The following is a 23,257-nucleotide window of genomic DNA, read 5'->3' on the forward strand; positions in this document are numbered from 1 at the left end:
TGCTCACTTCTCTACTGACTAATGGCAGCCACAGCCTCGGGAGGGGGAGGCTGGTGCTGAGGAGGCAGTTAAACAGCCCCCAGCCACCCCGCTGCCTGGTTACAGGGTGTCCCTCGTGCCTCTGGGCACCCTGGAGCTTCCTCCCGTGAACAACAGAATGGAGGAGGCAGGGGGCTGGGGTGGTGGTGGCACAGGACAGGGAAGGCACAGGTCTACTTAAACACATTCCTCCACGGCCTAGGCTGAGCTGCTGGAAGGAAGCCCTCACCTCCAGGGGCAATGCTCTGGGAGCAGGTGCAGGAACCCCCACTCACTTGTGCAAGTTCATGTTCTGCCTCATTTTTCCCTAGCAACCCAGGACATGGTCACTAACAAGTTCCAGCTCCACCATCACTCCTGCTCTGGGTTCCTGAGGCCAGGTGTGTAGCCCCATGAGTTTGGGTGTCCTCCAAAGATGGTAGGCTGGGGAGGCAGGAATCCGTCTATTCCTCAGGAGCCTGAGACTGTTGAGTGCCAGGAACGAATGTGTCCACTGGAGGGCGCCAGACGCCCAGGCCAAGAGCAGAAGTGGGCTGGAGATGGCTGAGCCTTTAGCTTTGCTACCCGCCGGGGAGCTGAGGGCAAGGTGGCAGGATGCTGAGCACCTGCCGTGGGCTGGGGGGTCCCACGTGGGGGAGACCTCTTGGCTTTGGCACCTTACCCTTTTCTCTTACAAATAGGGAGAAAAATCCCTGCTAACCGCTTGAAGAATGGCGGGCGAGGAGGGCAGGAGCTATACGCAGGTGTACGGTCGGTGTCCTTACAGCCTTGAGGGGTGGGAGACAAGGTCTTAGCCTGTGTCCCACCCTCTAGCAGCCTGGCCCCGGGGCTACTCCTGCACCTCCACCCACACCCAGCCTGAGGCCAGCTTGCTGATCCGAAAGGGGCACCATGGCCGGACACCCAGACAGGGGCCTGGAGCACAGCTCTCCCCAGGGTTCAGAGACCCCGCCAAGGGTGGCTAGAAGTCAGGACACCCTGCAGTACCCCGCCTAAAGAAGAGGGGTAACTGGAGTGGGGGAAGCAGGGGCACGGGGTCCTGGGCAAAGGGCCTCCCCCCCGCCCAGGCCTCTGTGCCTGGGCCTCCGGAGCGCCGCGCGCCGGGAGCTTGCCCGCCAAAGGGAGGCGCTCACAGCACAGCCTGCTTTCTCCTTGCTGCGTGCTAGGAGGCCAGGAGGGAGAAAACGTCGGGGGAAGGCCCTTCAACAGACACGACCCTCGTCCCAGGGCTGGGATGAACCGAAGAGCACTGGAGGAGCCAAAACAGAAAGTGGAGCAGGCACTCGGAGTGGGGCGTCTGGGAGGCTGTGCCGGGGGCAGGGTGGCGGCGCCGCTGTCTTGGCGGCGAATGGCCGAGCACCCTTCCAGCTGGGGGGTGGGGGGGTGGCGGCACAGAAGGTGCTACGGAGCCGGGAGCGGCTCCCAGGGGAGCAGGAGTCCCGCCCCGCTTCCGGCCGGGCGGGAGTGGCCTCACCTGGGCGCGGATCAGGGCCTCGAAGCTGGGCTGGAAGTAGTCGAGCCGGCTGTGGTAGAAGCGCGGCATCTCGTCCAGGAGCTGCTTGTTCTTGGCCTCGAAGTCGTCCCGCACGGGCCGCAGCTCTTCCCGGGCCTGCGCGGCAAGACGCTGGACTCAGCGCCCTTGCTGGCCTCCCTGGCGTCCATGCTGGGCGCACGATGTGGGGGCGGGAGTGTGGTGGCATCTGTGCCTTGCTCCCACTGCCCTGGAGTCGGTCCCCAGGTGAAGGAGGCCCTCGCCGCGTGCCACCGTGGGGCCCGTGGTCCTCGCCCACCTCTCCCTTCACTTGGTACCTGGTGGAGTTTGGCCAGCACGGGCCCGGTCTTCTCCTTCTCCTCGTACTTCTCCACCTTGGCCTGCAATCTCCGGTAGTCCTGCAGGGCCTGCTCCCTCCGTTTCACCGCCATGTTGAGGCTCGGGAAGACACTGCCGAACCTGCGGACACAGCCCAGGCGCGTGCGGGCCGTTCTTAGCAGCTCGGGGCCGATTCAGACGTACCTCCCGAGGGCCTGCTCAGCGCTGCCCCCCCCCCTCCCCGCTCACACGAGGGGGAGAGCTGAGGCCCCGGCGCTGGCGGAGCTCCCGCGGCTGAGGGTGCCATCTGCGGGAAGGCCGAGGGAAAGAAGGCAGGGCTCAGGGTCACCCTGCTGGCCCGAGAGGAGCCACAGGGGCAGGAAGGCAAGGAAGCCCCTGACGCGGCCACTGCAGCTTCCCCGCCCACGAGAGAGACCCGGCACAGAGCATGGCAGAGCCAGAGACCCCCGGACTGATCTGCCCAACGTCTTCCTTTCATACAGTGAACGAAACGGAGGCCAGAGTGATGGCACGACTTGTCCAAGGTCATCATGAGGTAGTGACCGTCCAGCAGAGAGCTCAGGTGTCCCAGTTCTCTGGCACCTCCCCACCACCTCATGATGCCACCAGTGGGTGACAACTGCAGTCAGAACCTAGTCTTGGCGTATTTCTATCAGCTGACCACAGGAAAAGCAGGAATCCTCTGCTTCTCCCACTGAAAGGCCTACACCGTCAAAGCAGATGTTTGAGGAAAACGGCTCAAGGGCATCTTCTTGCCCCACCACGACTACAAAGGACCACAGGGAAAGGCTGAGGAGCGCGCCCTTCACAGAGTGGCAGCGGACACTTTGGCCCCTGTGGGCATCATCTTTGCGACAAGTGTCATCCTTAACTGGGAAAGGTGACGGCATCTTGAGATAGACACGGGGCAGGACTACATCCCAGGTAGGGATGCTGGCCTTCCCTCGATTAATGAGTGTTGGAGAAGGCAAGAGGCAAACCTGCAAGCAGGTTTTTCTGGACAGCAGGGGACGGACCAGCCTCCTTGAATGCAAAGCCTGCAGGAGGCGGCAGGAGGTGTCCACCCTGCAAATCAGGGGCGCCAGCAGCCCGAGCAGATCTGGCCCCGCAACCGAGGTACACGGTGGTGGTGGTGGTGGTGGTGGTGGTGGCGGCGGCGGCGGCGGCAGCGTAGTTATTCAGGGCTGCGAGGCGCAGAGGGGGCGACTCAAGAGCCAGGAGCGCGCGGTGGGGACCTCCCCTCCACGAGCGCCCAGCAGCCCCGGCGCGATGTTTAGGGAGGTTAGAAGCCACATCAGGAACGATTCTCCGAGTTTGCCTCTCAAAGGAGCATGCCCACGATTTCGGGTTTCTTTCTTTCTTTTCCCATTTTTATTTAAAATTCTAGTTAGGTGAATTTGGGCTTTAAAAGCCTCAACAAATCAAGAGTGCCCATGACACTAATGAATATATATATATATATATATATATATTTTTTTTTTTTTTGCCAGAGAACACAGAATATAAATTTGACCAAAGCACTGAATTTGCCAGCCAAGGCTACAGATGCAGGCAGCAGGGTCTGGTGGAACGAAAGTCTTAGACCCCCAGAAGGGCACTAAAATGAGTCCCTCCGACGGACGGGGTGCGCCAATGGGCTCACTGCCTAACCGGAAAGGCTAGAAGCGGGTAAGACATGCCCTTAGACAAATCAGTCACCAAATCAACACTGAATGACCGATGTGCCCGCAGAAGGGGTCTCCCCGGTGCTGTGCAAACTGGGTGTGGGGAGTGGCTACCTCCAGGACAAAGGTGTCCCCCCACCCCACGGTGGGTCTGAAGGACTGAGACCATCGCAGGGACAGGCCTCGCCATTTGTGCCTCTGGTGGGGGCTCTGACGGGTCTCAGTGGCTAGGCGAGCCCCTCTCCCTTCCTGGGAGGAGTGTGGCCAGCAGCTGGGAGGCACGGGACTCAAGGGAGCAGGTGCCGTGGGGCCTGAGAAGCCACCACCACCTCCCCGTTCACCCCAGCCAGACTAGGGGCCACCGCTGGGCACCCTCATTCTCTCATTAGAAAAGTGACCTGATAGGGTGGCCCCAGGGCCTGGGCCTCTGCTGTCCACACTGCTGGTGGCCTGGGGGGGGAGGGGGCAGGAAGTGGCAGGTGGAGAGTGTTCTCCTATTGGGAAAGAGGGCAGCAGCGTGGACACGGCCTGAGGGGCACGCTACAGGGGCCCAGCGGGGCGACCACCGCGCTGGTTGGCCGAGCAGTTCTGGATACCCTCTGACCCCAGCAGCACTTGTCTCTTCGCTCGTCCTCAGTTGTCACCTGGGGTCGATTCCCAGGGCCTGGGTCAAAGGCACCAGAGACGCTGACTAAATGCAAGGACTGGATCAGCTTACCAAGGACACAGGAATCCCACCCGAGGGCCAAGTCCCGGGCGCCGAGGAGGGAGCAAGGCACGGGGCCAGGACTACAGATTTCCACGCGATGCCAGGCAACCTCAGGGGACAGGCAGTGTAAGAGTGGGGGTGCCTCGAGGATGCTCCTCAGCCTCTGGAAGTGAGACCACCTGGCCCCTGTGGGGAGGAAGTGGTTGCAGTGCAAACTGGCCCCGGCTCTCTCAGAACCTCCAGGAAAACCATTTATTCACCATGGTAACTTCTGCCTCCCACAATGGTGCCCCTCAGGCACACCAAGAGGCCTCAGGAGGCTTAGCTGGCTTAGGTCACCGCAGATGGGTCATGAGTCACTTACCACTTGGGTGGCTTTGGGAATCCCTAGGGGTAGAGGCAGGGGTCATGCTCTTCTTAAAGAGGGTAAACTGAGGGTGGGCAGGGAGACCAGGCAGCGCATCTGAGGTGGCTGATGAAAGACTGGGGGCCCAGGGCTCTGTAATCCTCCTTCCGGTTACTGCCCCACTGAGGCCGCACCTCCCCATTAACTATGTGGACACAACACACGGGACCCTGCCGGCTCCCCGCGTTGGGCAGTGTGGGCACTACGCTGGTGTGCAAGGCCGGGAGTTCGTACGGCAGCAGGCCCCGGGTGCGGAGGGTCCGGTGCTCTCTGCTGACCACAGGAAAAGCAGGAATCCTCTGCTTCAGGTCGGGGAGGAAGGGGGCAGGGAGGTGGGGACAGGCACAAGCTGGTGGTCCCTGTGCCTGGGGCCTCCCAGACTTGCTCCCAGGATCCTACAGAGGTACCTGCTGGCTTCAGCTGACCAGGAAAGGTGGGGGACCCAGCTCTCCCTGAGGCCTGAAGTCCACACTTTCACTGGGCTGCCACAAAGAAACAAGGCTGGGAAGTTGGACCCCCTCTGCTCAGTTTCCCACTCCCCCCCCATAATTAGTGATGGGGAACACGGAAGTCCCTGGGCCAGGGCCCCAGAGCAGACTCCACCCTCCACAGGCAGCTCAACCCACCGCTTCAGCCCATGGACACCTCTGTCCCATCCTCCTGAGCGCGGGCTGAGCCATTGCAGGGGTGGGGTTCAGGCCTCCCTTTCTACAGATGGGGAAACCGATTCAGAGGAGCAGGGGCCTGGCCAGGGTCGTGGGCTGGCTGGGGGCAGGCTGGCCCGCCAAGCACTTGCACCACTCCATTGCACTGCACCATCTCGGCGATTATGGATTATCCGTCCGCACTAGGTCACAAGCTCCTAAAATCCGTGTTGTGTCTACCCTCCGGAGAAGGGAGAACAGGGCTGGGCCGACACCAGACTGTCGCCGAAGCTCTTCCCCGGGTGGCTGTCCTAAGGTTCAACCAAACTGCCCCCGACTGGGTGAGCGGTGGGGTGAGGAGGCAGAGAGAGGGAGGAGGGGAAGGGGGAGGGAGAAAGGGGCCGGCTGGGAGGTAGGCTGGGAGCAGCCGGCCCTGGTGGGGAATGCCTGCCATCCCTCAATCTGTGCCCACACAGCCGGGATCTTCCACCCACCAGGAAAGGGAAATTGAAAGCATCCCCATCCGACCATGTGAACACAGCCCAGTTAGAGGCCGAGCCCTGTGGGGGGAGGCTGGGGGCGGCAGGGCGGCCATGTGGCGATGTTCTTCATCAGAGGACAGGAAAGCTGCAGTTTCCTGTTTCCGGTACCGGGGTCCCTGGGAGCCTCTCTCCTGGCAAGAGGCGGCAACACGCAGTGCTGGTTTTATGTGGTTGGGGGGGATGGCATGTCGGCGTTGGGACGGAGAAGGCAGCTCGGGGGGGGGGGGCAGGCGGGCAGGCAGGCAGGCCCAGGGGGCTCAGGCAGAGGTCAGCGGATCTGCTGCGGACATGGTGCCCGCCCCCTGTGCCACTCACCCACCTTCCTGGCAGGTGGTGGGCTGCTGGGGCGGTGGGAAGCAGCCGGGATTTCTCTCCATTTGGCTCTAGAAGCTAGGCATCAGATTTCAAGGCTGCCTCCTTGGTTGTGAAATCGAGATCGGAGTCAGTCCCCTAGTTCTCCGAGCTGGTGTCCCCTGCCTAGCTCTGCCAGCCGTGGGTGTCCATGGCAGCCTCTGTGGTGGCCCCTGGTCCTTTCCACCCAGTTCCCGGCCCTTGGTTGTGGAGACCCAGTCAGAAGGCCACCAGCAATGGAACTCCTGCTGACACACTCCCCTCCCGAGTCAGCAGCCTCCTCAGCACCCAGCTCCTCATGGGACCCTGCAACCCAGGGCCCAGGGAAGGAGCAGGGTGCAGGGAGAAATCCCTTCCCACTGAGGCCGAGCCTCCAGACAGCCCTGGCTTAGAAAGAGCTTTCCCTCACCCCCTTCCCCCTCCTTGGACCTGAACAGGGAGTGAAGAGCCCCATCACCCCACCGCCAGGGGCTGGAGGACCAGAACCTGCTCTCTTCATCTCCGCTCGGGCCCCGATCCAGGCCTAATGGTGATTAGCGGAGCCTCGTTACTCAGGCCTGGTGAGGCAGCTGCCGGGGACCACCACAGAAGAGGTAATACAGTGCAGCTGCCGGGCTGGGCCGGGAGCCTTTCTAGGTCAGAGTCCGCTTGGGAGAGGCCAGGGAAGAAGATGAAGTGATCGGGAGCTTCAAGGCACCGCTCCTGCTTGTCCCCCGCCTCCCTGGGGACTCGGAGTAGGCCCGTCTGATCACTGCCCAGGGCCTGCCTGAGAGAAAATGAGTCTCACAGAAGAATTTCTGACCCTGACAGGTCACGAGTTGGGGGCCTTCCCAGGCAGCACCTCGCTGCCGCGCCCTTCCCCATGTGCGGCCACCCCCACGTTTCAAGAGCCCAGCGCTGCAGGCAGCCGCTCTCTCAGTGCGGCGGGGAGATGAGAGGCCTTGCGCAGCCCCGGCGGAGGGCCGGCCAAGAGCTCTGCTCGCCTAATTCGGCAAGCTCCGGGCCCTCCGCTTGCCGGTCAGGAACAAAGGGGAAACGGGCCAAGTGACCGCCCGAGCGAAGGCCGTCTGCGGCGGCAAATCAGAGCGCCTCGTGGTCACCGAGGGTGCCCGGGCCAGGCGCGCACTCTGGGGCCACCGCAGGTCTCAGCCCGAGGGCCCCGGGTCACGTGGCTAGCGTCCCTGCTGAGTTGTGGGTCAGCCCCGCGTGCGTCTGGAGCCAGGCTGCTAGTGATGTCATCTGGTGGCCAAGTGCCTTTCCCATACGTGCCCCGAGCCCAGGTCCCTGAGGCCTGTGGTCCCCACATGACCTTTACTCACTTTTTTAAGGGTTCAATCACGGTCTTTTGAATCTGGTTCACCTGTTAAAAGAAAAAACCCAATGACATCAACACTGAGGGGAAGTCAGACTCTTCCTCAAACGGGAGGCTCCAGGTTCCTGAGAAGGGAAAGGCGGCCTCGGGGCTCTGCTGAGAGCCCCGGGCAGGGGCGAGGCGAGGTGGGGCACCCCTAACTCTGCCACTGGAGCGAGATGCCTGAGGGCAACAGGGAGTATCGTTCTGGTTCCGAGTCAGCGCTGGCTGCCCTGCTCCGGGCGGAGGCCGGGTGGACGACGACGACAGCAAGGGGGAGGAGCCGCGGGCGTGCAGAGCTGCCCCGTCTCCCTCGTGGTCTCACAGTGAGCGGGCCACGGGAAGCAACCAGGGCCCGGGCAGGGCCAGGAAAAGAGCTCCCAGGGCTTGCAACACTCAGGCCTCAGAGGGCTTGAAGGTGGCCGAGGACTGAGCCCCGTTAAGGACTCCGTGAAGGCCCTCCACCCACACAGAAGCCGTGAGAAGGGGGAGAGCAAGACCCCCACTTACCTTTTCCTGGTTGAAGGCATCCATCCGCTTCATGGCCGTGTCCAGAGCTGTCACCATGTTCAGGAAGTCCTGGTCTTGCTCGCAGAGGGGATTGGAGAGCAAGTCCAAGGATATCTTCACGGCAGATTTGGACATGGCTGTAAGAGGTCAAGGCTCAGTGAGCCTAGGATGGGACAGGCTTCAAGGTCTTGTTGTCAGGACCCCCATCCTCCTTCAGTCCAGGGGCCGTACCCTGACCTCCACCCCGGCCACAGACCAGAAAAGCATCCAAGTACCACGGAGCCAATGAGTCACGAGTCCTTACTGTACAGTGTTTGTTCCTGACCACCTGATGCTGCTCTGGGTAATTCTTTTGAGTAGCTTTACCTTTTGCAATGACTTAATTTTCTGAACTCTAGATTTTAACAGAATCATTTTGGTGGGAAGCTGTAAAAAAATACTTATTTCTAGCTCTACAGACTCTAATTCAGTAAGTCTGGAATCCAGGAACGTGCATTTTAAAGAAACTCTTGGGGCGCCTGGGTGGCTCAGTTGGGTGAAGCGTCTGCCTTCGGCTCAGGTCATGATCCCGGGGTCCTGGGATCGAGCCCCACATCGGGCTCCCTGCCCTGCTCAGCGAGGAGTCTGCTTCTCCCTCTCCCTCTACCCCTCTCCCTGCTTGTGCTCTCTTGCTCTCTCTCTCAAATAAATAAAATCTTAAAAAAAAACAACAACAAACTCTCGGGTGCCTGGGTGGCTCGGTTGAGCGACTGCCTTCAGCTCAGGTCATGCATGATCCTGGAGTCCCAGGATCGAGTCCCGCATTGGGCTCCCTGCTCAGCGGCGAGTCTGCTTCTCCCTCTGCCCTTCCCCCTGCTTGTGCTCTCTGGCTCTCTCTCAAATAAAATCTTTAAAAAAAAAAAAAAAAGGTTTCCAGGTGGTTTGGAGGTGAGCTCGGTTTGGGACTCCCTCACGGACAAGAGTAACAGCGTTCCATACCAGGGCTGGCAAACATACCATACAGGGCTAGAAATCAAGAGGTTAGGCTTTTGGGGCCTCATGGTTTCTGCTGCCACTATTCAACCCTGCCACAGACAATACCTGCAGAATGGGGGCACGGGCCCTACGGAGCAAGCATGGCCCTTTCCCTGCCCCCTTGCCGCTCTAGACGTGTGTTTACCAGCAACGGAGACTTAAAAACCTGTACCAGACCAAGAACTCCAAAGCTGCCAACAGGTTCCCATCCCTACCTGTCCCCGCTGCCGTTTTATTCAGGGCTCCAACAACCCAGGAGATGTCTGGGGTAGTGTATTTTGGCTCCACTTTCCAGATGAGGCAGGTGAAGCTCAGAAGAGCTTATAACTCCTTCAAGGTCAGACAGCCGCAAGTGCTGAGCCAGGCCCAGCCTCTCTGGGCACCTGCCTTCTGCTCTCCCAGTGATCCGGCCTGGAGACACTGTGGGCAGGCCCCACGGGCTCTGCCCATGTGTCTGCTTATGCTGTCCAAGGTCATTTCCCCACGGACGGAGACCACCGCCCTGCTGTAGCCTTGTTCACGTGTTCTGATACCCTGCTTGACGTATGGGGAGCCTGAAAATCACAGGGCAGCTCCGAGGCAGGAGGGAGCTCTATCGGCCACTCTGGAGTTCTTGGTCCCATACAAGTTTTCAGGTCTCCATTATTTGTAAAGAAAAATTCTAGAGGGGCAGGAAGAGAGGCCAGAGAAGGGCCGGCCTGCTCCATGCTCTCTGTGCCAGTTTCAGGGTCTCGGGGGAAAACAAGTTTCTGAGTGTATTTCTTACTATTTTATGCCATGAATTTAAGATGCTAGCAACTGCAAGACACATCGTTACCGCACAAACCATCAAGAAAGGACAAAAATGCCAACTAAACACTATCAAGTGCTACAGTGTCTTGATTTCAGAGATGTTATTAAATGTGAAAAAACGTCTCTGCATCGATGAAATAAGGGCCACTCCAGTTCGTGACAGATGTGGTCTTGCCGCCCACTGTATCCGAGGAGGGAGCCGCCCTCAGCCCAGCCCCAGCCCGCCGTGCGGAAGGGGAGAAACAGAAGCCCACCCGGGGGCCCCTCCTCACTCTGGTGGATGACCGGCCCACCCAGAGCCCTGTCCTGGCTTTCTCTCGAATCTGGGAGCTTGCTGCCCTCACCCAGCAAACAGGCAAAATAGGGGAGAAGCCCAGAAACGTAAACCTCCCAGAAATGTTGAAGCAATGGAGCAAAAAACCCTCTTTCAAAGCTGTGAAGTGACTTTGCAGGCTTAGGAGCGAACATCGTGTGTAACTTGCCTGGATTATGAGATGATCTCAGACAGTATAGCGAAAGGATAAAAACTTGGACAAAACTGGAAACGTGTTTGAAAGATTTCTTCCACTAATTTTTTTTTTTTAATATTTGAGGAAAAAACCCTGAAAAGTCAGGATGGGGACAAGACTTTCCTCCCAATTTTCCTTTTCTTTTCTAAAGCCTTCACATTTCATGCCTTTGTCTCCGTCTTTTTTCGAACCATCTGAACCATCTGAAGTCGATTAAGAGCGTGGAATTACCCCCCTCCCCCCGGGAATCCTCAGCAGCCTCTGTGAGCACCGCCGAACCCCCTCTCTCAGGGACTGGGAGGGTATGGCCAGCCCAGTGTAAACTGGGAGGCTGGTGGTCTTTGAACCTTAAAGAGAGCGGGGGTCTTGGACGCCACATGGGTCTCTGGAGCCCCGATGCAACCTCAGGATGTAAGGGTCAACAAAGACCGTCACGTGCAGACGATCTTGTTTGAGCACACGGGACGGGATTTTTAGATCTTGTTCAGGCAGCTGAGGAGATTCTGAGATCAGGAAATTGGATTCCCCTGAACTGTCTGGAGCAGCAGTTCTCAAACTGGGGTCCTCCGACCAGCTGCAGCAGTACTGCCTGGGAGTGAGCCTTCCAGGGACTCTTATGCACCAACTGTGGGGCGCAAGACTTGGGCAAGGCTGGAGCGCCGCTGTTTCAGGAGGGCCTTCTCTGCCCAGACTCCGCTCCTGACTCCGGGCTCCAGGGCTCCCCTGTTTATCCTGCTTTCTTTATTGGAAAACCATGCTTTCCTCTTTGTGGCTCCCTGACGTTCTGCTTCCAAAGCTGCTTACTATGACAACACCTTCCCTTCACCTGTGCTCGGACCATACGGTCGTCTGGAGAGGCACTCAGGAAAGGAAGCAGTAGGTCACAGCCTCTCCTTTTTCAAGGATTTTATTTATTTATTTGAGAGAGAGCGAGAGCACAAGTAGGCAGAGCGGCAGACAGAGGGAGAGGGAGAAGCAGGCTCTCTGCGGAGCAGGGAGCCAGATGCGGGGCTCGATCCCAGGACCCCGGGATCATGACCTGAGCTGAAGGCAGCCGCTTCACCGACTGAGCCACCCAGGCGCCGCTGTCACAGCCTCTCCTGTACTAGAAAGGCCGTGGCGAACGATAAAGATGCCACCCAGGTAACCTGGAGCTACCCAAAAAACAAACAATAGATGGGCTCCGAAATCAGACCCTTGGCCCGCCGCACACACCGTCTGGAGACGCCGGGGCAGTCATGTTCAGACCCACGGGCGTCCTCTGGATGCGTGGTGGCGTGTGGCTCTGTGCACAGACCACGGGAGGCAGCCCGGACGTGCCGGAGGGCCACCGTTGCCCCCCGGGCCAGGCGTGGCTCGGAGATATGCCACCTACCCAGGTCAGCATCGGTGCTCTTCTTCATGTCCTTCTGCAGCCTCCTGGTCTGCTCCTCCAGCCTGCAAGGCAGGGGCAGGGCCTGGGCACCTGGCACCACCAGCTTGCGCCGGCCCCCTTCCTGCCCATCTACCTGAGTTAAGCCCAACCTGACGCTCTGGATGGCCTGCCAGGAGAAGGGGCCCCAGGGCTGCGGAGATTTGTCCCACTGACGGGAGGGCCACCTGCAGCTCTGCATGAGGCCAAGCCCCCAAAGGCTATGAGTTAACGACTCTCACACAGCCGTCAGCTGGGGAAGAATTTCTGGCAGGCTGTGAACCGAGCTGCCCTCGGCTCCCAGGCTGTGGCAGGACAGAGGAGTGGCCTGCTGCTGGCCGTGCCGGATGGGGCAGTGTGGGAACTGAGCCCTGGAGGGAGGTTCCTGCCCTTCTCCCCACCAACCGCCGTCCTCCTGGGGTTCAACACTCACTGCTGGAGTTTTCCATACTCCCTCTCAAAATCTCTCTCCACCTGTAACCAAAGAGATAACTCAATCATCGGAGAAATGACAACACGTTGGAAAAAATCTGCCAGCCTACTGAAACTCCCCGCACACCCTCCCCCGGGCTGTGGAGAACCACCCCGTCCAGTCCATACAAGCACCTGCAGATCGTTAACGACACAGTAACCCTGTGTTCCCAAATTAATTAAGTGTTTGATTTAGGGCAAAAGACTCCCCTCCCAGACGAGCCAGCCAGGCAAGTAGCAGCGGATTGTGGCTCTGTTCTTCCACCACAGGGAGCCAGGCGCCCGGCTGTGTTCCCTCTCCTCCCCCGCCCCTCCCAACGTGTGGCAGGTGAGGTGCTCAGAATGTGACTGAGACTCAAGCAGCCCAGCGGGGAAGCAGGCGGGTCCCCTCCCACTCCAGGCCCTGGTTTCCTCACGGGGCCTACCACCTGTGAAGTTTGAGGTGGTTCGGGGTGGGTCAAGACAGCCCCTGTCTCCGCTCTGTGTGCTGTGAGGTACTGAGCGCAAATACTGTTACTACTGACTCAGGCAAGGCTCTCTTAAAATTCTTCCTAAGTTATCAGGTTTCCCCAATGCCAGCAAAATTTACATCGTATGGGTGTGAGTCCTGATCCCAACTCTGCCGCCTACACGTCAGGTGAGGTCAAGCAAGCTACTTGCACGTCTAGTGCCTGAATGTCCCCATCCATCAACCGGGGCCCTGGCAATGGTCTCTTAGGAGAGTGGCCTGTGAGGTGTAGGACATCTGAGAGCCACAAGGAGGGGACGGAGGCCTCTCCTCCTTCCCTTCCACACAGGCAGGACCAGCTCCCTGGGCGGCTTGCTGAGCCTCTGGGCTGAGGTGCTCTAGGAAAACCAGCTCACGCTCGCGGGGTGCTCACCACGTGCTTCCACAACTGGAGGAGGTAGGTGTACGAATGGCCCTCCCTGTACTCAGGAGCTCCCTCGGCCAGAGGTGAAGCCAACCGCGCAAGATCACGCCACCAGTGAGTGGCAGAGCTGGGATGGGGACACGGATGGCCTGGCTCCAAGGCCTGGGCTCTTAACAAGCATTCCGAGAAAGGGGAAAAAGGTATTTGCTGATGAATTAAGGTCATGACCTAAGAAAGGTGCCTTCTTGGCTGCTCCCCAAGACTCTTGCCAGTGAGAGCCCTGAACCCCGATTCTTACTCTCCTGACAGGCCAGCGGAAGCTCATGGAACGCGAAACTGCAAAGTGTCAAGGCCCCACTGTTCTTCACCAGTACACCCTTCCGTCATGGTGCCCCGTGAAGGAGCATTCGGGAGCCCCATGGACCCCATACTCATGTGCATTTAGGTAAACTCAACATAGTCCCAGAATGGCAGAACATTATTTGGGCCAATTATTTCATGTTACAAGTGAGGAGAACGAAGCCCGGAGCTGGGGGGTGATTTACGGAAGGATGTAGGGCTAGAATTCAGACTCCTAGCTCGGAACACTGCCCTGCTTTGAAAATAACATTCATTAATCCCACAAACATTTATTGAGCACCTATTAAGTGCAATGCTTTCTGCCAGGTGCAAGGACTCCACTGGTAACTACACCAGACGTGGGCCCGATGGGACAGATGGAACAGAGTCACATACAAGCTTATGTGTGTGACCCAAACCATGGGCAGGGCCCCGTGAGAAGGGCACAGAGCACCTGCCTAGCCAGGGTCCCAGGGCATGACAACGTGTCACCACCCTTGCATGGACATACCTCACCTTCCTCATCTGAACTGTAAAACTGAGAGGCAGGAACTTGGGGTCTCTCCTTACTTTATGCGCCCAGCATCTGGGACCTGACACAAAGCTGTGAAGTAAAGTTCACCACTCGTTTCCCCTCATCCTACACTCTTTGCCCTCTTCTCAACAGACCACCCCCCCCCATCCAGGAGCCTGACATCTTCATCATTGCCTTCCTTATAATCCATCAAAAGCTGCTCTAGAGAAATTCAAAATTCGCTCCCACTAAAGCATATATTCCTGATAAAAGCTTCAAGTGCCACCTATCCCGGGGGATGTGTAGCTGGGCAGGAATCAAAGTCTCAGCCAAAGCCTGAAGAGCGTCTGGCGAGACTGCAGGCAGGGGCTTTGTTCTGGGGCGGGGAGCCTGGCCCGGGCCCAGCAAGCCCGCACTGAGGCAGTCCAGCCCTTTCTCCAGCACTGCCGCCGAGGACGGTGGGGGACAGGAGCGAGCAGAGACAGACGAGAACTGAACTCTGATACCAGTTGTGCAGCATTAAAAATACTACCTAACATTCTGAGTCTCAGTTCCTTTCCTAGTGGAATGGGATCACTCTGGTTAGCCTTTCCCTGTGAAGATTTCCGGTGGCTGACAAGGCAATGGGGTAGCATTGTCGGCCTCGCCGGCTTGCTTGGAGGATCCCCCGGCAGTCTGTGCCGAGCCCAGAGCACGGTGCCTGGCCCGCTGACAGCGTCTCCTTGCTCCTCTCCTACATGCAGGGGCGCTGGGAGGACCAGAGCAGTCTGGGGGTGCAGACCAGACCGTAACCCCTCGGCTGAGAGGAGGGGCAGCACACAGCATGTGGTTGGTTGATAGCTAGGCCTTTGGCTAAGCCTGGATCCTGTGCCTGGGGGTTGTACCGGGGCTTCCTTTCACCGGACACATCCCCTCTCCTACTTCGTAGGATGTGACCGCTAAGCAGAGTCTTCACATACGAAAAGCCTTTTTTCTCAAAAGAACGAAATTAAATAAAGGAGGTCTTGGTCAGAATCCAGCTCTCCTGAAGATCAAGAACACGGAGCTGGTGCTTCTGAAGGGGAGGCGGGCGCACAGAAGGCCTGCAGACCCACCGGAGCCACGGCCTTGGCTCCCGGCACTCTCTTTTGCAATCCCCACGTGTGCTGATGCGTGTGTGGGATGTCAGACAGCACCTGGTCCCCCTGGCCGGCACTGCTTGGACTTGCACAGAAATGGAGCGACTGTGGGGTTCCAGCAGGGTTGGCTCACTCTGGCTGGTGAGGAACCTGAGGTCTCACGCTGGCAGCTGGGAAGTATGTCGGGGTGGGGCTGGATCCTTCTACTGCTGCTCAAGGCCATGCGACAGGCTGCCATGTCCATGAATGTTTCCCTCCTCTGCTTCTGGTGGCCAGGTGTGGGTTGCTCCTAAAGCTCACTGGGCTCAAGAGCTTTCTCCTCCCCTGGGGAAAGATCCAAGGCAGCACAACCAGGGTTCTGGACCCTCGGACAAAGGCTAAGGGAACAGAGAGACACACTGGAGTCTCAGTCCAAGGTACATCCATTCTGAGGGAAAGAGCCAAACACAAAAGATCTGAACATCTTTGTATGCTTGATGCTTCTGCCAGAGAGGCTATTGGCCCCCGGTCAACAATGCAAGTGTAAACACATGTGCAGACTGTCAGCGGGCCGGGCCGCAGGGTTAGCGCAGGGGGACCGAGCCCCACACCGCAGGCCGCTCCCTGCATTCTCCAAGGCCTCGGGCTGCTCCCCGGGGTCAGATTGGCACAGAGTGCGAGTCGGTGTTTGTGAAGTGAACGAGTGGGCTGAGCTCCCACCCAAAGTGCCACTCGTGAAGTGCGGGAGAGACGGGCAGGCAGGGCCGGGGCTGCAACGCTGGAGCTACGCTGTGTCGGATCAGAGCTGAGGCAGACGGCACGCCAGGTGTTCTAAGAAGCCTCTCTCTGAGGGGTGTTGGTGGGGGGGGGTGGGGGAGGTAGCTTCCCTTTGGTCTGTTGCAACAAGATTAAATGAGGCTGAGAGACTCTCCACTCGGCAAGTGAAAATCTTTCTCAAGTGAAGGCTCGACATGGCACCACGGCGGATGCTCTTCTGCCCTGATGCCGTGGAGCGCCTCCCCCGCTACGGGTCGGAGCGTGTGCTTTCCTTCCCCCAGGAGACCTGGGGTGACTGCTTCAAAGAGCTCTTCCCTCCTTGCGGGTTACGAGGGAGGAGCGGCTTCTGCCACGCCAAGATGCTCCAGCTACTTTATGGGACTGGAGGGGCCGGGGGGGGGGGCGGCTAAGCGGAAGGTTGGGACTGGGAGCTGGGGGAGCTTCCGTCCCTCCCGCCCACTGCGATGGCCAGCCCCTGCAGAGAACGTGCTATTCCAGCCAGAGCCTTGACAATAATGGGATTCGTGTTAATGACCTGGGCACAGGAGAGCAGTGTGAGCAAACACACAATGCTCTCTTTGTGTCTGACAGCTGGGTGCCTTGAGCCAAAAACCTCCTGAAACTCCCTGAAGATAACATGAGTGTTTCTTCCCATGACAGGGGCACCAGGACTTCCCGTCAGCAGGCAGCCACATCTGCCCCTCTCTGACAGCGCCCGGGCAAGAAGAGCAGTGCGTCACCGACACGGCTGCCCGGGCTCGGCCTGTGCTGGGGGCCAGGAGGGGCCAGTGTGGCGGAGAACGAGGCCGAAGGGGCAGGCTCTCACTCTTTATACTTCAGTGCCCCTGGGGAGTTGAGGGAGCAAACAACTCTCGTCCCAGCCCTAACCAGGCTTTGCTTCCTTGTGAGAGATCAAAGGCCGGGCCTACCATTCCCCTGCACTAGGGGATCTGGCTGCTGCGGATAGGCTGCGTCCCCGGTGGTTTAGAACGAGTCAAGTCAACTCTCTTCCCATCATGGAGTTAGTATTTATTGAGGGCTCGCTATGTGCCGGACGCTGTGTTAAGTGCTTGGCCTCGTGTAGGACTCCGAATATGTCAATGGCATAGGTACCAGGTTCATCTGCACTTAAGGAGGAAAGCAGGGCTCAGAGAGCATAAGGGCCTTTTCCACGGCCATCACACACAGCACGTGGCAGAGAAGTGGGAATCCAGGCAGGAAACCTCCCCAATCTGGCTTCTTAACCACTACTTGATGCCCAGTCTGTCTGGGGGAGCGGATTCCAAAAGTCAAAGGACCACGATTCTATCTCAAACAAGACCCCGGTGAGGAGGTGAAGAGGCAGGCCCGGGGCCCATCGGCGGGCCTGTCTGTAGGGCCAACCGTAGGCGCTGGGAGTATCCCTCTGCCCTTCCTCTGGGGAGTCCTCACCACTCCTCAGATGAAAAGACTCAAGAGATCTGTCAAAAAACACTCTGGTAAAGAAGCTAGAAACTGAATTGTAGCCTATACTTTTCTGTGGAGAACAGTGGCTATCTCCATAAAGGTAAGGGTGTTGGGAGAGTTTTCTGTTTGTCTGTTTGTTTTTTGGTAGTGAGTGTTGGGAATAAAAGACCCTTCTCAAAACCACTTCCCTTTCAGATCTGCCCTGGATTAAACTCTGGAGACTCAAGCCACACCTTCCCACTTCCTGTAGCCGGCTAGGGCCCAACACTTGCACGCCCAGATTCTTTGCGCTTCAGCTGAGAGCCTCCACAGATGGCCGGCCTCTGCATGGGAGGTAAGCTCTCTGTCATCCTCGGCCCGCCTTCACTTGAAAGAGAAACTCAGGCCCACTTCCTTTTAAGTGGCCTGACTTTGGATTTTCCAAAGACTGAGCCATTGGTCAGATGTGTGCTGAACTGCCCTTCCTGCCAAACTGCAGCAGGATCTTTCCTGTAGTTCTGAGTCCTGAGCCAAGGCGGGCCAAGGTTATTAAACCGAGGAGAACTGTCAGGAGCTCCAGCAGGCAGACGGTGCTGGGCACAAGGAGAGGCAGTGTGCCGTTAGGCTTTCCCAGTAAAACCAAGAGCCTGCTTAGATTGGTGGCTGAGGGGGTCCAAGAGGCCATTCTTTACCAGAATTCCCAAACCATGGGAGAGCTTCCCAGCACAAGTGAGGTAGCATAAAGGAATGGAATGTGTATGGAACAGAGGCTCCAACTTGGGTTCCAACTTGGGTTCAGCTCTGTCAGTGTTAGTTTTTTTTTACAACCTTAGAAAGTCACTGTGACTTCGTGGGCCTTGGTTTTCTCATCAGAAAAATCAGGTTGGACTAGATGATCAGTAAGGGCTTCCCATCTCTAACTTTCTAAGAATCTATGACTCCTCTCCCATCCTGGAGATAAAATAGGGATAAAAACTGTGGGCTCTCAAGGGGGTAGGATTCAATCATGCTCTCCTGCTAACTCTGGGTCCTGGCCAAGATGCCCTTGGCAGTGGAGAGAAAGGCACCCCCCTGGAGAAGCTTTCTGGTCTTCACGCAGCCTGAGGTGGGGGGCCTATGTTTCAGAAGCCCTCTTAGGAAAGCACAGACTGCACGCCAGATTGCAGAGATGGGCCGTTCAGAAGCAATGGATTCCTCCTCACCCATCACCTACCTCCTCGACCTGCGCGAGGATGATGGAGACGAGCCCAGGCTGATCTGCGGAAGGAAAATGTCCCAGGCTAGGAGGCCCCTGAAAGCCACAGTCTAGGTGAGGTTCTAGAGCAACACGGCTGGGAAGAAGGCAGCCGGGGTGCAGCCCTCCCAGGCCCATGATGTGCTGAGTCAAAGTTCTGGTTCTCTGCAAAGGCCACGTGAGACAGACTGAGCCTCAGAATGAAAGAATCGGGTTACTCACTGTTTTGGGGACAATCTGTTTCTTGGGCTGCCCAATCTTGAAAGGAATCCTATGAGAGACAGAGACAAAGGGGGCTTTTAGGAGAAATGGGGAAGGATGTGGCTGAAAAGCACTGATGAAGTCTAGGCCGTGTTCCCCAGGAGGGCAAAGAGCGGTGGCGGCTCGCTCCCAGCCCTTGTGCCACCTGCCCCGTGCGTTTTGGGCCAGCGGCAGCCAGGCTGAGCTCCGGAGTGTCAGCTGGAAGTCCTGGGCACCGCCTTCTGCCCCAGAGCATCTCTCCTACCAAGAGTCTGGTGTGCAGAGGTGAGGGCGGGAAAGGGGAGACACTGTTCAACTCACAGTCACGGTATATCTGTGTCCCGAGGAGCTGCAAAGTCAGAAATTATAGGTTCAGCAGGGTAGCTATCATCCTTGCAAACAAGCGTTTAAAAAACACCATGAGCACCACTTCTCGTCTGTATTAGGTGTTTCACTACTTCTCTATAGAGGGACAAACAGTAGCCCTGCAGAGCTGCTTCTGTGGCTGGAGAGGGATGACAAACTAAAGGGGCATTAAGTACCAGCCAGGCTGGGTTATTTCCGGTAAGAACTGACAAAATTGAACTGTGGCTCAAAGTCTGGCCCAAGTCTGTCCAGAACTTGCTAAGAAGCTCTGCACCTAAGGTTCCCCACTTGGAAACGGACGACAGTTTGCATAAACAGAAGGAAGGTCAAGGTCTAGGCTCTAAACCAACGTACCACTGTTGCCTCCACCTCTGAGGAGCAGGCCACCTTCTGGCAGGTAAGGACCGCCCTGGGTTTCATTTCCTACTCTGCGAAAGGATAGGGTTAAACTGGTAATTCTGAAGCTGCCTTGAGGCACTGAGAATTCTGAAGCTTGCCAATGGCTGGAGAAAGGAGGCTCCCCGAAGCCCCTGAGCTAACAGTGAGTTAAGCACCCCTGGGATCAGCTCAGGGGACAGGGCAACAGCAGGAGAGCCCTGAGGGGACAATGCCACTCCTACTCCCACTCCTTTCAGTGCTCAGGACCCAGAGTCCCTTCCCGTTCAAACCTCCCGCTTCCACCCATCCACACCCGCCCCTTCCCTCTGCACGCCCTTCTGCCTGAGCCTGCTTTCTCTTGGCCCAAACTGACCAACACTGTTGCTAAACCCAATGGTATAATTAACCACCGATAATAACCCCAGACAACGATCCGGTGGAGAGGATGGGCCAGCCTGAGTCACAGTGGTTTAAATTTAATTTCTGGAGGACATCCTGTTTATTGTTAACCCAGCCCAGTAATTTGGGAGCATTAACCCTTTGGGGGCTGGCTGACTCACGTGGCTTCTGTAAACAAATAGTCAGTGGCTATATAATTAGCAGAGGGAAAAGGTAAGCTCTGGAACTGAAAAGGAGAGAAAAGAATTGCTCTTTCCCTTCTGCAGATCTAAAGAACAAAGGTTAGGGGAGCGGAGCTCTGCAGTCCCCTCCTCCTCTTGCTTCCCCCCCCACCCCCCCACCCCCGTTACTCTTCCCAAAATTAGGGATCGGAGTTGACTCAATGGTTTTGGACAGCGAACAACTGCCCTCAAGGACCATTTTGGTGACAGTGCACATGAGGTCCTGGTGGCACTGAGAAAAGACTGACTCTGTTCTGTGCGAAGCATGTTGTGGTATAACAAGCTCTAGACCGCTAATCAGAAAGCCCGCTCTCTGCCTCTGACCAGTTTTGTGATATGGACAAATCACGAGCTCTCTGGAGCTCAGTTTCTTAAACTCTAAAACAAAGGAGTTGGACTAGGGGGTCCCTTCGCCCGTCTAAAACTTTCCTTCTAAACTGAATCTTTGTTGCAGGAACATGGGAGCCAGATGAGAATTCTCCAGAATTCTCACAGTGGTCTTCGAAATGATGCTAACTTGGAGTCTAGGACTACAGACTAGCTACAGAAATTAGAAACTTCGATGCTATTACTTGTGGTGCCACAGCCTCTCTAAATCTCAATTTGGAATCACAGTATTTTTAGAATTGCAAGTTACCATAGAAATTGTTCCAGTTCAACCCTCTTATTTTGCAGATGGGAGAGCCAATCTGGAGAGGTCCAGTGACTCGCCCAGGGTCATGCTGCTGGCTCACAACTGAACCAGGAGTAAACAATCCCCTTCTCTCTCCGCAACTCATGGTTTGCCGCTCGGTCACATGAATTTGTTGTATTTCTTTGAAGGAACTAAGAAAAATCATCTGATCAAACTACCTAACCTTAACATACTATGGAATTTCAAAGGGGCTCCTTGTTTTTTAAAAGATCGGAAACACAAGAAATGAAGAGAGCAGAGTTATCGGGAGGAAGGAGGCTGTGCTGATCTGGAGCCTTCTACGCAAATGACAGGTTTCGTGCACCATGCTGTGTGCAAAATGTCACCAATAATGTCGTCAGGACAACAGGTATAAGACTTGGACTGTCCAGGGCAACTGGGATATATGGCCACTCCACCCATACGGGATGCCTTCCCTTCTCCAGGCTGCATCAAAGCTGTTCTCAAGTCTAAAACCTTGCTTGCCTTCTTCTAGATGTCTAAGACTTTATTTGGCATTTAAAAATAGTCTACCTTTTATAGTTAATTGAAGTTTATCCCTTTAAAAAGTAAAATATAATCATCAGAGAAAACTTGGGAAATACAGGAAAGTATGAGAGGGAGGGAAGGAGGGAGAGAAGGGGAGAGGGGGAGAGAGTGAGACAGAAAGAGAGGGAGAGAGAAAGGGAAGGAAAAGAAGGAAAAAAAACAAAACACAGCTCACAGTCTCATATCTAAAGATAACCAAGGCTAATGTTTTGGTGTTAATTATATTTTAAAAGTTTGCAGAAAGAAAAAAATCTGAAGCAAATATGCCAAGTGTTAGTAGTGGTTAATTTTGGGTGGTGTGAGTGTGATTACTGTTTTCTCCTTTGCACTTTCCATATTTTTCAAATAAACGAAAAAAAAATCCTTGTTTTTTCCTTGACTACAAAAATAACACCTGATCGGTGTCAAACACTTGGAAAACATGGAAAACACAAAGAACACACACACACACACACACACACACACACACACACACAGAAAAATAAACAGTAACACCCTGAATCTGTGTGTACATACAATGTACATGGGTATATATGTATATTTACATAACTTTTAAAGAACAAAGGAAACATCATGAAGGTTTTTCTATGCCAGTATGCAGTTGCCATCAGGCTGATTTGTACGAGCTATCTAGTATTTCATTCACCATTTTATTTTTGTGCCCCACATCACTTACTGGTGGTCATTTCAACTGTTTCAGATTTTTCTTCTATTATAAAAAAAAACTCTTAATAGAGAAATCTTTGTGTACATCAAGGATTACTCACAAAGGGATAAATTCTTAGAGTTGGAATTGCTGGGTCAAAGGATATATACATGTCCAAGACTTTGATACATTTGCCAAACCGCCCTAGAGGCAAATTGAGACAGTTGACATTTTTTAAAAGATTGAAATGGTTTAGATTTTACCACTAGCCCTTTGGCCTGTTTTTCAGGATTTTTTTTCTGGCTTAGTGTTTGCCTTGCCCTTTTGTACATGTGTGTTTAATGTACAGAAGCTTCTGACTGGTATGAAGTCAAATCTACCAAATCTTTTTCCTTTACGATGTCTTCGTTTGGTGTCTCGCTGAGAAAGAACTGCCCTCTCCAACCCGACATATAAAAATTCACCTAAATTTATTTTATTGGTTTCATTTTATTAACCTGAGTTTGCTTTCATCCGAGTTCTACGTGGGCAGAGTTTAATAAGACAAGGTTTGTTAAGTGAGACATTAGGTTCTGCCCTCCCTCCCCCACCCACATCTCACTTGCCCAAGACAAGCGCTTTTGACTGCGCTGGTTTTATTGACATCTACCTTTGCATCTCTAAATAAAAATGCTTCTATTGCTCTCTCTTGTTAGGTTTTAGGCACTAGCTCCTTTTTGTTTTGGAAGGGGAAGATTTAAGAAACCTTCCTTTAAAGAAGCCAACCCTTTCCAGGCCTCCACCCCCATGACACAAAGGCACATCTGCATCTCCTCTTCTCGATACACTTATGTGATTTGGTTAGATCAATACTAAGTAAACTATTAGGAGAATCATATGATTTCTTTTCCTTCCTACAAGTGGTGGCGGCCAGCAGATTTTTCCACCACAGCCAAACCTTCAGCAGACTGCAGCGTTTGGAGCCAAGCCCCCCAGCTAAACCACTCCCAAATTCCTGACCTGCAGAAACTGGTACTGTTGTTTTGAGACACTATGTTGTGTGGGGTAATTTGTTACACGGCAATACGTAACTAGTAACACTGCATGTTTTTGCTTTCCCTGAGACTCATTTTTCTACGGATTTAACCCTCACTCTATTTCCGTTGTCTCAATCCACTGTCAACCCGTTTATTCGTATCAGGGGTTCACTTCTGGAAGCAGTGTCCGCGGCAGCCTCTGAGCAGCTCGGCCCCTGGAGCACAGCTGACAGCCCAGGCTCTCCCCTTCTCTTTCCTCACACAGAT

General features: G+C 55.7%; 1 protein-coding gene across 1 annotated transcript in view; it reads right to left on the bottom strand.

Moving 5' to 3' along the window:
• BIN3 (bridging integrator 3) overlaps window positions 1-23,257 on the bottom strand; it is a 43,371-nt gene that overhangs the window by 2,159 nt on the left and 17,955 nt on the right. The window contains exons 2-8 of the mRNA XM_028114356.2: window positions 18,725-18,773; window positions 12,207-12,247; window positions 11,738-11,799; window positions 8,048-8,184; window positions 7,506-7,546; window positions 1,849-1,990; window positions 1,514-1,648 (exon numbers count right to left, since the gene is read on the bottom strand). Of these exons, the coding sequence (XP_027970157.1) occupies window positions 1,514-1,648; window positions 1,849-1,990; window positions 7,506-7,546; window positions 8,048-8,184; window positions 11,738-11,799; window positions 12,207-12,247; window positions 18,725-18,773 (607 nt within the window). The remainder of the gene's footprint in view (window positions 1-1,513; window positions 1,649-1,848; window positions 1,991-7,505; window positions 7,547-8,047; window positions 8,185-11,737; window positions 11,800-12,206; window positions 12,248-18,724; window positions 18,774-23,257) is intronic.

This window comes from Eumetopias jubatus, unplaced genomic scaffold (assembly GCF_037043125.1).
Source record: "Eumetopias jubatus isolate StellerSeaLion01/CBP00866 unplaced genomic scaffold, mEumJub1_p1.0 scaffold_2, whole genome shotgun sequence".
Lineage (NCBI taxonomy): Eukaryota > Metazoa > Chordata > Mammalia > Carnivora > Otariidae > Eumetopias > Eumetopias jubatus.